The sequence below is a fragment of the Bacillus rossius genome, chromosome 1, assembly GCF_032445375.1.
Source record: "Bacillus rossius redtenbacheri isolate Brsri chromosome 1, Brsri_v3, whole genome shotgun sequence".
NCBI lineage: Eukaryota > Metazoa > Arthropoda > Insecta > Phasmatodea > Bacillidae > Bacillus > Bacillus rossius.
The window spans coordinates 296058352-296074120 of NC_086330.1; the positions used below are offsets into that span (position 1 = coordinate 296058352).

General features: G+C 39.6%; 2 protein-coding genes across 4 annotated transcripts in view; both read right to left on the bottom strand.

Annotated features, from left to right (window-relative positions):
* Window positions 1-721, bottom strand: part of LOC134527771 (uncharacterized) — a 263429-nt gene extending 262708 nt beyond the window's left edge. Inside the window, exon 1 of the mRNA XM_063360703.1 lies at window positions 566-721. Within this exon, the coding sequence (XP_063216773.1) occupies window positions 566-585 (20 nt within the window). The 5' untranslated portion in view covers window positions 586-721. The remainder of the gene's footprint in view (window positions 1-565) is intronic.
* A 2409-nt stretch (window positions 722-3130) lies between these two features.
* Window positions 3131-15769, bottom strand: part of LOC134527773 (uncharacterized) — a 41836-nt gene continuing 29197 nt past the window's right edge. For 2 of the 3 annotated variants that reach the window (XM_063360708.1, XM_063360709.1), the window contains exon 2: window positions 3393-4267. In XM_063360708.1, the coding sequence (XP_063216778.1) occupies window positions 3426-4253 (828 nt within the window). In that variant the 5' untranslated portion in view covers window positions 4254-4267 and the 3' untranslated portion in view covers window positions 3393-3425. Of the gene's footprint in view, window positions 4268-15769 lie in introns of all 3 variants that reach the window. The other variant, XM_063360707.1, reaches the window with a different exon arrangement.

Here is a 15769-nt window from a genome sequence, read left to right on the forward strand (position 1 = left end):
TATTCGTAATAATCTAATTTATAAATGACTATAAGCACTATTTATAACTATTATCATACCCATTATATATTTTTTTTTATTTGGAAGATAGGTTGCTGCAATTTAAATATCAAGAAATATAAAATTAATATAATTTATTTAGTAACTAAAATAAAATTATTTATGTATATTTGTAAACAGATGTATAAAAATATTAAATTAATAAAAAAAAGTGACCGTGAGAGAGAATCGAAACCCCAACCGTCTGGACGGCAAGCAAGTGCTTTACCACTTAAGCCGCTGCGTCGTTGGTCTGACTAAAACTTAACTAGTATATATATATATATATATATATATATATATATATAGTGCTTGACTATTCGGAATTGGCTGGCCAGTGCGCTTTATTATTTTAAGGGATGAACACATTAAAGGTCCACTACTAAAAACCCGGAGTGAACTGTCCCTTTCTAAGTGTAATATCGCGGGTGTAAAACCTGGCGCAAGTGATGATGCCCCTTAGTGGCAGTATGAGTGGCAGAGGGAGAAAGAGCCGTGAAGCGCCGGTGGTCCTGCAGCGACTCACCCCAGCAGCCTGGACAGCATGGCGAGCCCCGGCCGCGCTCCTCGCGACTGACGGCGCTGTCTCGGAGGAGCCTCCGTCGACGAGCCGAAAGGCTGCCGTCACGCCTCCGCAGATAGCGCGTGGTCGCGGGGGCTCGGCGTTCCTGCAATCCGCGTACAAGACTGCGACCCCGCCACTCTCCCGTCAGCCATGCCGCAAGTCAGCTGTTTGTTTGCCCAAACGGTCGTCGAGTCTATCTCTCAGGCATCGACGTCCATCCGCCGATGCAACTGATAACTTTCATTCACGGCGCGAGGACTGGAGGCTCGCTTGTGCCCCTCCCCTCCTGCCTGGCCGCGTGCGGTCTCTTCGAGGTGAAGTGGGACGCCCCAGCTCGTCGAACCTGCTGTACTGTCGGCGAGCCGCGACCCCGGCAAGACACGCCTTCAGACGCGAAGCTCCGCCGTCACTCGGTCTCCTCCGAGCCGAGAAAACAACAGCTTACTCCCGCCAGACGGCCCACGAGTTGGACACGTGCCGCCTTACCTGAACACCGTGGTGCGGATGAGGCTCAAATAAACAGTTCATAGCCGTCACTGCCGATTACCGACTAGAACTCACAGTTTATATACCTAAATACAAAGAAAAAATATAAGTACACAGGCCAAATAAAGTGTAGAGTTGTTTACCTTATTTTTATTATTTGCTAATTGATAACGTGGAGTGAAACTGAGGTAATTTTCTAATAATTATATTTCGTGCTTTTATATTAGCCTAGTTGAATTATAAAAACATGTAAAAATATTTGCTTATACATTTGGCACTTACAAATATTGCGTTAAAATATCTGATTAACAACAAGGAAATTAAGAGTCCGATATTTTTCATCAACTGCTTGCAGAAAAGTAAAGGGGCTCCATCTTCCTCTGTCGCTCCACCTTTCCTACCCCATAACTCTGTTCCGTTCTTCTACTCTCTCCTCTACTCCTTTAACTATCTGCTCTTCCCACCCCCTCCTTGGTCTTCCTTGGGGCCTTCTTCCCGCTTACTACATCATTTTCCTAGGCAGTCCTCTTTTACCATGCTCTGTACACGGCCATACCATCTCAATCTTGCTTTTTCCATTAATTAATTAAATATTGTCCGCCTGTTCTTGCTTGCACAGTCTCATTCCTGAGCCTGTCTCGCCTCGTAACTGCCAACATACTCCTCATAAACTTCATTCCTATTGCTCTGATCTTCCCAGCATGTTTCTTATGTACAGTCCAAGTCTCTGCTCCATATTTTGTAATTATGCTTTGATCGTTTTAGTGATTCCAAACCTAAATTCCATTTTCTTCTTCTACTATATAACAGTTTATTCTCTAAAGAAAATTACAATGAAATATTTTTTTATATTAAGTTTTGGTGGTTGTCTGTGCACCATTTTATCCCAACTTTTTAACATGAAATAAATAAATTACCCCACTCGGGGTAAATGAAAGGTATTTAAGGTAATAAAGGTATTACTTCGACATCATTATCTTTTTGCTCTTCGTTTTAAGGAAATGTTTTTAATATAATTTTTCTTAACACTCGGTTAGGATTTTTGCGCGCATTTTGCGTATCGTGTTGCAGTTAGTTTCAATGTTTTTTTTTAAAACAGTCGGGTGTTGAGTTTGTGCTATCTGCCCAGTGCAGAGGGTAGATACCACACTTCTTTTTTACACAACTATCACTCTATATATATATATATATTGTTGTGACCAAGCTCTTTTGAGCTATTTTACCTAAATTGACTGCTAATTATAACGGGCTTAAAAATTAATAAACCATAAGAAAAATATGAAAATCAGTTATTGACACAACAAAGACTAAGAATGGACCATGCTTTACATGGTTTTCGAGATATGACTAAAAACATCGCCTCTACTATCCAGCTAACATTGCCTCGGGTGAGAAAATGTTGCTCCAAAACCACTTACAAAATAAGCAAGTGACCCTAGCTTCTCAAAACCTTTGTTTTAAGTTAGACCACCCTTCATTGAATTTGGGTTTGCAAACAAGTCTGGAGAGGTTATTTTCTTATCATTTCGTTTTCAGACGAATGCATTTTGAGTTATTATAACTATTTTTGTTAAAATAAAACTTACTATCCAAATGTATTCACTCTTTCCACATAACTTTTCCTCAGACTAATACTCGTCGATTCACAATATCGCTTCCAAGATGTAGAATTAAACCTACCCTCTCAAAAACTTTACTATTAGTTAAATCTATTTATATTAACATTACATTAGGGTTTTTAAAACATGGGAGGAAGAGGGTATATGTTTTAACCATTTCGTCTACAGATAAGTGGTTTTTGAGTTAAGATCAAGTATACATTTTTGTTACTATAACATAGCGGGATTAACAAAGTCACTTCCACAAAAAGGAACTGACCTTACCTTCTCAAAAACTTTATTATTATGTAGATCAATCACTCACTCCTTATTGATTTATGTTATTAAAAAGAGGAGAAGCTGTTTCTTCCTGAGACACACAATTTATGAGCAATGGAAAAAAATAACATTTTGCTACTAGACCACATATTTTTACGGGACGTGCCTCACCTGGCTCGGTCCACTGGGGGATCCGGAAACCCACCTTCCCCCCTACCCCGCCTCTCCGCTGAGACCAAGTGTGAGTGTGAGATGCTACTTCACCGCCTTCCACTGTAGAAGAGACACCCAAACCACAGCTTCAAAGCAATTGTAAGTTGTAATATTGTCAGCGTTGAATGGAGTTATTATTTTTGCGCTCTGGTTAAAACACGACAAATAGTGTGTTAAGCGCCTGCGATGTAAGTGAAAGGCAGGCAGAGAGGGCATGTGTTTATTACAGGAGTACATGTGTGTACTCAGGCCGGGTCCAGGCGCTCCGCGCGCTGCGGGCCCTTGGGGCAGTTGGGGCAGGCGGCGGGGCACAGCTTGGCGCGCAGCTCGTCCAGCAGCGAGTGGTGCCGCATGATGTCCTCCACCAGCTCCATCCTCTTCTCCAGGGGACCCTCGTCGCGCACGCCCTGCGGGCCCAGCGCGTCCACGCGCGCCTTGAGCGCGCGCGCCTCCGTCTTGGCGCGGTTGATGGCGTCCTCCACGTCGGCCACGGAGCGCCGCTTCACGGTCAGCGAGTCCTCCAGGTCGCGCACCGTGCCGGCGGTGCGCTGCAGGCGCCTCACCACCTCCTGCTGCATCATGTCGGCGGCGCAGTCGGCGCCCGCCAGGTCGTCGGGGTCCCGGCGCGGCCCGCCCACCACCACCTGGTGCAGCCTCATGGCCACGGCGAGGCGACCCGCGCCGCCCGCCTCCTTGAAGGCCTCGTCCGCCTTCTCGCCGCGCTCCTCCTCCGACTGCGCCTTCTCCACCTCGCGGCAGGACGCCAGGTAGCGGCGCGACAGCTCCGTCACCAGCTCCAGGTAGCCGCCCGGGCCCGGCGACTCGCAGTCCGGCAGCTCGTTGGCCGCGTCCGCCAGCCCGTTGAAGGCCTCCACGGTCTTCTTGTGGAACAGCCGGCGGTTGTCCACGCCGCGCCGCAGGTCGGCGTCCAGCTGGCGCAGCGCGAACACCATGGCGTGCACCGTGTGCACGGTCTGGTTGAACAGCAGCAGCAGCAGGTTGAGGCTGGCGGGGGGCGGCTTCTTGCCGCACCTGCTGGGCTGCGCCGGCGGGCACCTGCCTGGCTGCGCCATCTCCGGGCTGCTTGCTTCACGCACACAACACACGCATCTCTCTCGTAACCCTCTAATACTAAAATAAAAATACTTGTACGCTAACACATAATAATCCAATCCATTCCACACGTAATCTTTCAGGTAGGCCAATTTCTTTAAAAGAATATTATTTTACATTATTTAGTGCTACACTACAGTGTAGCATATAACGTTAGTACTCTAAGAAACTAGACGGATAAATAGAATTGCCACTATTAAAAATGTCAGGAATGTTACGAAAAAGCCTTTTTTCAAGGGATTTTATGTTTTATGGAATTTCCAACTCACATAGCACTCAAAACCCCCGGTCATACGCTCGCCCCACCACCAAATCCCTGCACCAAATAAATATTAATTTAAGAGCACACGTTTTTAATGGTACTTGTATTTTTCTTAAATGTTATCAGTAGTATACGAATGTATGTTCTGGAACATGGCTTCTGGCTGTGGTGCCTGTGGTGACACCCGCCATCTTGGATTGTGACGTCACGGCGGCCATCTTGGATGACCTTGACCTTGACCTTTGACCTTGACCTTTAATTTGATCCTCAAAAATCGCCAAAATCCGCCAAAATTGGGCAAAATTTGCCCAAAATTCCTCAAAATTCACCAAAATTTCCATTTCTGTGGAAACAAATTCCGCCAAAAAATCTCAAAAAATTCCACAAATTAAAAATTTCTCTTTTCGAGCGAAAAATTTCCCGTTTCGAGGGAAAAATTACCGTTTTTAGTCCTTAAAAATCCCAGCGGCTGAAAATTCCTAAAACTGGCTTAAGCATCCTTAACTCAAACCTCAGTTAAGCCATTTATAGGATTATGACGTCACCGTTGCATTTTCCGTTACGCCCGACATCTTTAACTTTTTTATTTATTATTCAATTTTAATAAATTTTTTTTAAAAATTATAAAAAAATTAAATTAATAAAATTTTAATATATTTTTTTTAAAAATTGTACTTTTTAGACACGGAGTTCGGAGTCCTCGGTTCGAACCCGGTGAGGGCAAAAAAATTAAAAATGGCAACCGATCCTTCCCCCCGTGGTGTGTGCTAGCAGACTGACTCCCACCACTTTTTTTCAAAGCATATAGATCGTCATCTAGTATGACGTCATGTCCGCCATCTTGTCTTTTTGATGCTGGAAGCCATCATCAATGTATCGTCGGCGAGAGTGCGCTCACGCCATGTTAGTTTAGTTCTTATCCGATAGAGTGCAGTAATCATTTATTACTGTGACACCCGCCATCTTGAAATTTGGCAGCCATCTTGAAAATCCGTAATTATTTAGCTAGAAATTCGGGAAAAGTTCCAAAATTCATTAAATAAATCACTCATTAATTTACATATTGATTCGATCGATTCACGTCCTCGGTTCGATACCCGATCGATGCAATAATGTTTAATTTTATGAAAAAATAATAATTTCAATAAACCATGTTAAACTTTCGTAAAGAGACTTTAAATCCTCTACTACCATCATCCTATCAGACGTCAAGACTACCATATTGGAAATTCGTAATTTTAATGCTAGAGATTCGGGAAAAAGTTCAAAATTCATTAAATAAATTTGTAATCAATATACTGATTGATTGGATCGACTAAGGTCCGTGGTTCGATCCCTTGTCGATACAAAACAACATTAATATTTTAAAAAAGTACCACTAAAGTGTAAGGTTTGAGAAAATAAAAAACACCGCAAGTTCTTTTAAAAAAACTTTTATTTCATACATACTACACTACTACAAGAACAAAAAAAAAACACTGACAAATTACTAAAGTTTTGTGGATTTCTCGATTCAAACAGTCTTCTTATTGTACGGACTAAGCCTTTTACATGACTTTAAATGTCTATACGATCCGTTCATCACCACAGCCAGAGACGGACTGAAGTTCATATCACTTATATAGTCTCATTAGACGGTACAACACATGAGTCGAAACAATAACCATGTTCATTATACGTCTCGGAGCATTTTTTATAATGACGATGTAAGCTATCGAGACGTGAAATTAGTTTATTACATTTTATACACTGAAATTGTATTCTTTGATCATTATTAGAACAACCGCTCCTTTCATGTCTGCGCGCATTTGAAGTTCTAGTAAATGATGCGTCACAATATTTGCACTGATGCGATGCACGCTCTTCATGAATTGAAGTCTGGAATGCAGATGGTGAAACTTCAGCTGATGGTGGAACAGCACATATCGAAGTCTCCTCCAGCGTTGTCAGAGGCGTTGCCAACGGGATCTGCTCCAACATCGTCGGCGCCGACGTCATGGTTCTCGTAGTCGATGGTACATCCTCCATCGAGTACGACGTTAAAGTCGGTAAAGATGCCATCGAAGTCTCAAGAACAGGCAATTACGCGACTTATACACCAGAAGAAACAAACTAGGTGATCCGTACACCGTCAACGGCAGTAACAAACTAAGCGTCCTGCTGTATAGGACTCGTTTATATACATTAACCGGTTTGAATAATACGCTAGTCAAATCAAGAACAATTTACTAAAATACTAGAGTCAAAACAACATTAAAAAATAGAAGCACCATCAACAAAAAAGGAAGCACATTTGGAAGCACCTTCAAAAAAGGAAAAACAATAGGAAACACCGACAACGAAAAGGCAGCACATTTGGAAGCACCAACTACGAAAAGGCAGCACATTTGGAAGCACCGACAACGAAAAGGCAGCACATTTGACAGCACCGACAACGAAAAGGCAGCACATTTGGAAGTACCGACTACGAAAAGGCAGCACATTTGACAGCACCGACAACGAAAAGGCAGCACATTTGGAAGCACCAACTACGAAAAGGCAGCACATTTGGAAGCACCGACAACGAAAAGGCAGCACATTTGGAAGCACCGACAACGAAAAGGCAGCACATTTGGAAGCACCGACTACGAAAAGGCAGCACATTTGGCAGCACCGACAACGAAAAGTCAGCACATTTGGAAGCACCGACTACGAAAAGGCAGCACATTTGACAGCACCGACAACGAAAAGGCAGCACATTTGGAAGCACCAAAAACGAAAAGGCAGCACATTTGGTAGCACCGACAACGAACAGGCAGCACATTTGGAAGCACCGACAACGAAAAGGCAGCTCATTTTGGATGCACTATCATAAAGGAAGCACATTTTGGAAGCACCATCGAATAAGGAAGCACATTTGGAAGCTCCATCAACAAAAAAAAAAAAAAAAAAAAAAAAAAAAAAAAGGCAAACGGATGCAAAATTTACGAGATCTAAGTCTTAGTTAGAAATCAGAATACAAGAAATAAAAACATTAAATTCTTATAATTTAAATTATTTATTTTATTTCTTTACATTATACAAATGCAAGTAAAACAAGCCATTATTGTATGTAGCCAGCTTCCCTCAGTTCCTTGAGTATGAAGGATATTTCTTTGATGCACGAATAGTTTCCTGCACAAAGCGAACCATGTAGAAGTCTTAACCGGTCAACCAATATGTTTGGATCTTTCCATGATGTGTAATCATTCTCTTCTATCAACATCTTCCTTGCACCTTTATAATAAATATTATGGTCTCTGGTGTCTTCCGTTTTACCACCAACCTCAGGGTAACTTTCATGTTTGAGACGGTGATCATCACAAGCTTGATCAGATTTATTTGATATATCACGTCGTTTCCATCGTTTCGGTCTCAGGACACCGCCACATTCTTCGATCTTGGCAGCTTTAGGTGCTTCATCATAGGCTATGTCTTTGTCAGCAGCCTCAGAGTCACTGTAACAATCACCGTAGAAGGAATCGTCTTCACCCAATTTACCATAATAATTCGATGTTGATGATGTTGAAGTGTCTTCATCGTCTTCATGCTTCCTTTTTAGGAGTCCATCATTTTTACAAAGTAGGAAAGAACTACTTGAATTCGGCTGGAATATATTCTCACTTTTCACGTTAAGGATTCTTCCATTGTCTTCATTATTCCGTAAATCATCATCCTCCTTCAATTTTAGTTCTTTGTCGAGATCGGAAGATCCAAGAAAATTATTGTCGTAATGCAGATCACTCTTCCTTAGGCTAGTAGATTCATCGTTGTCCTCTAGCTTGTACGCAGGCTTGGCGCTACAAGTTCTGCCATGTCTTTTTAGGCTCCCTCTCCGCGTAAACGACTTGCTACATCGAACACAACTTATCATATTGCGCAGTGGATTTTTAACACAGTCATTCTTCTCGTGTTGTCTTTTATTCTTTCTCAAGATAAACTCTTTACTGCAAAACTTACACCTATGTTCTTTCGATACAGCGTCAGATCCCAAATCGGAATTCATATTAGTTACTGAGACTAATGTCAGATGCAAACTAAGAGTTTTAAATTAGATATATTACTTAAATATAATTTTTTAATTATTTCATCAGCGATAATTAATATATCTCATGCAAAAGTACTTTATGCATGTAGTTCTGCTTTTCAACAACAGATGTCGACACATGTTGCTTGCAGGTAAATAATATTTAGTTCTTTTATGCGGGATGCCTGATGCTCACTATCGATCGCAAAAGAAGGATGGCTTCGATAGACTCCAAGGAAAAGGAAGTTCGTCTTGCATGTTGGTGCTCCACAGATGTCTCATGGCGTAATATTAATTTGACTGAGTAATGATATTTGTCAATTTCACCTGATAAAAAAAAAATTGCAAGTTTTGATTTAGTAGCAGAAATTATCGAATTAAATGTAACTCCAATTAAAATGACATGTCTCATTAGACAAAAAAAAAAATCCATGCAGAGAGCGGTTCCTCAGAATAGTCAGAAACACTTGAAGAAACCACAGGAATGATTGCAAGAACACGGGAAAAACCATCAAAATATTGACATTAATAATCAGGAGCACACGGAGAAAACCATCATAATATTGGCAAGAATAATCAGGAGCACACGGAGAAAACCACCATAATACTGACCAGATTAATCAGAAGTACTCGGAGAAAACCACCACATGTTTTCCTTGATATCATAAAATTACAGGAAAAAATATTTAAAAATAAAAATAAATTTAAAAAAAAAAATAAAAAAATGCATAAACAGTTTCTGATAGCTTGTAAACTTATCATTGTTGAGCAAAGATAGAGTTCTTGTACAAGCCAGAAATTTATGCATTTTTTTATTTTTTTTTTTAAATTTATTTTTATTTTTAAATATTTTTTCCTGTAATTTTATGATATCAAGGAAAACATGTGGTGGTTTTCTCCGAGTACTTCTGATTAATCTGGTCAGTATTATGGTGGTTTTCTCCGTGTGCTCCTGATTATTCTTGCCAATATTATGATGGTTTTCTCCGTGTGCTCCTGATTATTAATGTCAATATTTTGATGGTTTTTCCCGTGTTCTTGCAATCATTCCTGTGGTTTCTTCAAGTGTTTCTGACTATTCTGAGGAACCGCTCTCTGCATGGATTTTTTTTTTTTGTCTAATGAGACATGTCATTTTAATTGGAGTTACATTTAATTCGATAATTTCTGCTACTAAATCAAAACTTGCAATTTTTTTTTTATCAGGTGAAATTGACAAATATCATTACTCAGTCAAATTAATATTACGCCATGAGACATCTGTGGAGCACCAACATGCAAGACGAACTTCCTTTTCCTTGGAGTCTATCGAAGCCATCCTTCTTTTGCGATCGATAGTGAGCATCAGGCATCCCGCATAAAAGAACTAAATATTATTTACCTGCAAGCAACATGTGTCGACATCTGTTGTTGAAAAGCAGAACTACATGCATAAAGTACTTTTGCATGAGATATATTAATTATCGCTGATGAAATAATTAAAAAATTATATTTAAGTAATATATCTAATTTAAAACTCTTAGTTTGCATCTGACATTAGTCTCAGTAACTAATATGAATTCCGATTTGGGATCTGACGCTGTATCGAAAGAACATAGGTGTAAGTTTTGCAGTAAAGAGTTTATCTTGAGAAAGAATAAAAGACAACACGAGAAGAATGACTGTGTTAAAAATCCACTGCGCAATATGATAAGTTGTGTTCGATGTAGCAAGTCGTTTACGCGGAGAGGGAGCCTAAAAAGACATGGCAGAACTTGTAGCGCCAAGCCTGCGTACAAGCTAGAGGACAGCGATGAATCTACTAGCCTAAGGAAGAGTGATCTGCATTACGACAATAATTTTCTTGGATCTTCCGATCTCGACAAAGAACTAAAATTGAAGGAGGATGATGATTTACGGAATAATGAAGACAATGGAAGAATCCTTAACGTGAAAAGTGAGAATATATTCCAGCCGAATTCAAGTAGTTCTTTCCTACTTTGTAAAAATGATGGACTCCTAAAAAGGAAGCATGAAGACGATGAAGACACTTCAACATCATCAACATCGAATTATTATGGTAAATTGGGTGAAGACGATTCCTTCTACGGTGATTGTTACAGTGACTCTGAGGCTGCTGACAAAGACATAGCCTATGATGAAGCACCTAAAGCTGCCAAGATCGAAGAATGTGGCGGTGTCCTGAGACCGAAACGATGGAAACGACGTGATATATCAAATAAATCTGATCAAGCTTGTGATGATCACCGTCTCAAACATGAAAGTTACCCTGAGGTTGGTGGTAAAACGGAAGACACCAGAGACCATAATATTTATTATAAAGGTGCAAGGAAGATGTTGATAGAAGAGAATGATTACACATCATGGAAAGATCCAAACATATTGGTTGACCGGTTAAGACTTCTACATGGTTCGCTTTGTGCAGGAAACTATTCGTGCATCAAAGAAATATCCTTCATACTCAAGGAACTGAGGGAAGCTGGCTACATACAATAATGGCTTGTTTTACTTGCATTTGTATAATGTAAAGAAATAAAATAAATAATTTAAATTATAAGAATTTAATGTTTTTATTTCTTGTATTCTGATTTCTAACTAAGACTTAGATCTCGTAAATTTTGCATCCGTTTGCCTTTTTTTTTTTTTTTTTTTTTTTTTTTTTTTTTTTTTTTTTGTTGATGGAGCTTCCAAATGTGCTTCCTTATTCGATGGTGCTTCCAAAATGTGCTTCCTTTATGATAGTGCATCCAAAATGAGCTGCCTTTTCGTTGTCGGTGCTTCCAAATGTGCTGCCTGTTCGTTGTCGGTGCTACCAAATGTGCTGCCTTTTCGTTTTTGGTGCTTCCAAATGTGCTGCCTTTTCGTTGTCGGTGCTGTCAAATGTGCTGCCTTTTCGTAGTCGGTGCTTCCAAATGTGCTGACTTTTCGTTGTCGGTGCTGCCAAATGTGCTGCCTTTTCGTAGTCGGTGCTTCCAAATGTGCTGCCTTTTCGTTGTCGGTGCTTCCAAATGTGCTGCCTTTTCGTTGTCGGTGCTTCCAAATGTGCTGCCTTTTCGTAGTTGGTGCTTCCAAATGTGCTGCCTTTTCGTTGTCGGTGCTGTCAAATGTGCTGCCTTTTCGTAGTCGGTACTTCCAAATGTGCTGCCTTTTCGTTGTCGGTGCTGTCAAATGTGCTGCCTTTTCGTTGTCGGTGCTTCCAAATGTGCTGCCTTTTCGTAGTTGGTGCTTCCAAATGTGCTGCCTTTTCGTTGTCGGTGTTTCCTATTGTTTTTCCTTTTTTGAAGGTGCTTCCAAATGTGCTTCCTTTTTTGTTGATGGTGCTTCTATTTTTTAATGTTGTTTTGACTCTAGTATTTTAGTAAATTGTTCTTGATTTGACTAGCGTATTATTCAAACCGGTTAATGTATATAAACGAGTCCTATACAGCAGGACGCTTAGTTTGTTACTGCCGTTGACGGTGTACGGATCACCTAGTTTGTTTCTTCTGGTGTATAAGTCGCGTAATTGCCTGTTCTTGAGACTTCGATGGCATCTTTACCGACTTTAACGTCGTACTCGATGGAGGATGTACCATCGACTACGAGAACCATGACGTCGGCGCCGACGATGTTGGAGCAGATCCCGTTGGCAACGCCTCTGACAACGCTGGAGGAGACTTCGATATGTGCTTTTCCACCATCAGCTGAAGTTTCACCATCTGCATTCCAGACTTCAATTCATGAAGAGCGTGCATCGCATCAGTGCAAATATTGTGACGCATCATTTACTAGAACTTCAAATGCGCGCAGACATGAAAGGAGCGGTTGTTCTAATAATGATCAAAGAATACAATTTCAGTGTATAAAATGTAATAAACTAATTTCACGTCTCGATAGCTTACATCGTCATTATAAAAAATGCTCCGAGACGTATAATGAACATGGTTATTGTTTCGACTCATGTGTTGTACCGTCTAATGAGACTATATAAGTGATATGAACTTCAGTCCGTCTCTGGCTGTGGTGATGAACGGATCGTATAGACATTTAAAGTCATGTAAAAGGCTTAGTCCGTACAATAAGAAGACTGTTTGAATCGAGAAATCCACAAAACTTTAGTAATTTGTCAGTGTTTTTTTTTTGTTCTTGTAGTAGTGTAGTATGTATGAAATAAAAGTTTTTTTAAAAGAACTTGCGGTGTTTTTTATTTTCTCAAACCTTACACTTTAGTGGTACTTTTTTAAAATATTAATGTTGTTTTGTATCGACAAGGGTTCGAACCACGGACCTTAGTCGATCCAATCAATCAGTATATTGATTACAAATTTATTTAATGAATTTTGAACTTTTTCCCGAATCTCTAGCATTAAAATTACGAATTTCCAATATGGTAGTCTTGACATCTGATAGGATGATGGTAGTAGAGGATTTAAAGTCTCTTTACGAAAGTTTAACATGGTTTATTGAAATTATTATTTTTTCATAAAATTAAACATTATTGCATCGATCGGGTATCGAACCGAGGACGTGAATCGATCGAATCAATATGTAAATTAATGAGTGATTTATTTAATGAATTTTGGAACTTTTCCCGAATTTCTAGCTAAATAATTACGGATTTTCAAGATGGCTGCCAAATTTCAAGATGGCGGGTGTCACAGTAATAAATGATTACTGCACTCTATCGGATAAGAACTAAACTAACATGGCGTGAGCGCACTCTCGCCGACGATACATTGATGATGGCTTCCAGCATCAAAGACAAGATGGCGGACATGACGTCATACTAGATGACGATCTATATGCTTTGAAAAAAAGTGGTGGGAGTCAGTCTGCTAGCACACACCACGGGGGGAAGGATCGGTTGCCATTTTTAATTTTTTTGCCCTCACCGGGTTCGAACCGAGGACTCCGAACTCCGTGTCTAAAAAGTACAATTTTTAAAAAAAAATATATTAAAATTTTATTAATTTAATTTTTTTATAATTTTTAAAAAATTTTTATTAAAATTGAATAATAAATAAAAAAGTTAAAGATGGCGGGCGTAACGGAAAATGCAACGGTGACGTCATAATCCTATAAATGGCTTAACTGAGGTTTGAGTTAAGGATGCTTAAGCCAGTTTTAGGAATTTTCAGCCGCTGGGATTTTTAAGGACTAAAAACGGTAATTTTTCCCTCGAAACGGGAAATTTTTAATTTGTGGAATTTTTTGAGATTTTTTGGCGGAATTTTTTTCCACAGAAATGGAAATTTTGGCGAATTTTGAGGAATTTTGGGCAAATTTTGCCCAATTTTGGCGGATTTTAGCGATTTTTGAGGATCAAATTAAAGGTCAAGGTCAAAGGTCAAGGTCATCCAAGATGGCCGCCGTGACGTCACAATCCAAGATGACGGGTGTCACCACAGGCACCACAGCCAGAAGCCATGTTCCAGAACATACATTCGTATACTACTGTTATCGTGGTAACGGTTGCTATACACATTCCAAAATCACTCGCTAGTTCTCATGTTAAATCAATATATTCTAGAAAAAAAAGGGTTTTGACAAGAAAGACATTTAAACTACAATATGAATATAAGTACTTTTGTTTGTGCAATATAACATCTAAATGTCTGCATCAAAATGTAAATTAATTAAAAGGAGGTAAAATTATTTTTGGTTAATTACTTGTTTTTCAACAGTGACATGGTTTCATGTTATAATATATTAATTGCTTCTACAAACACTCGACACGGCCGACAATGCCAAGCATTCGCACCGAGAACGTCAGATTTAATTCATACTTATAAATAATCATCAGGAGTGGTCAAGAACCTGCTGCACAATGTTTTGGGGGAGACAATGTGGTGATAATTATTAGGTAAAATGTTACTTCAACTTCGTCACATCATGTCATGTCCTTTTAACTTTGACTACGAGTAGTATATAATAGTTGGTCCGAGGACCAGGTCCAGGGTGAGGATTTAGGGTTGGCGTGCGCTATATTGGATTGTGATGTCACGGTCGCCAACTTGGATGAACTTTAAAATTTAAATGTGACTCCTCAATGTAAAGATGATACCTCGATTACAATTTTATTTTAAAATATAAAAAATATATTTTATTAAAAATTTCATAAAATTAATAAAATTAAATAATATGGTATTTTGTACATCATTTAACCCGGAGTCCGGTTCTAACCCATCGAGTGCAATTTAAGAAAATAAAAATTCGTAAAATTTTAAGAAAATTACATAATTCAGTGTCCTCGGTTCGATTCCTGGTGTATGAAATTGTAAAAAAAAAAAAAAAAAAAAAAAGTCAACATATTATTTTTCCGAAATATTTACCAGGCGCTGAATCTCACTACTAGTACCAAGGCATATATTATTTCTGCCATTATTACATCACGGCAGTTATCTTGAATTTTGCCATTTCGGATTCTATTATCGTATGTTAGAATGCACTGCAATGCATTCAGGATATATAGAAAGGTCCTCGAATCATGTTTTTGTGTATTCGATACTTGGAATGCGCGAATCCGAGGCCTCCACGTACTGATCGATGGCTACCAGGTACTCAAGTAGTTCGTTTTCCACATACTCTATGTTTTGATCACGTAGTGAAATACATCTCCGGATTTCTGTGTCACGAGCCTTGGGATCAGTATGCAGTTCGTTTTCAGAACTTGGAGCACGACTGCTACGACCGAATTTAAAATTGCCATTACTCATGTTTGAAGGTAAACTGATCGAAACCTTATTGGTACCTACCCTTATATAGAGGCCACTCATTGACAGTAACTAGGAATCAATGCTCGATTTCGTTAGCACAAGGAGCACGTCTTTAATTTATTAAACGTCATGTCGGTGGTTATGTGGTATAAATAACCGTGACATAAATAACACGATGATGTTTGAATGATCGCACAGCAAATATTTAGTAATTCTAATATACAATTGACACAAGTAAACCCAGTCTGATTGAGATTATAAAAGTATTCGTCCATGTAAAAGTACTCTTGCTTCTCACACACGACGTCGACGAAGGGAGCACTAACACATCTGCATTGTCAGTAAATGGAAAATACTCCAGGCCTTCCGCCGATCGTAAAGTCGTAGCCAAGCGCTGGTACTTTGGCAGTTGCAGCGAATTGGAATACTGGTACAGTTTCTCGAACCGAAGACCACTTGTTTACTCTAGCAAAC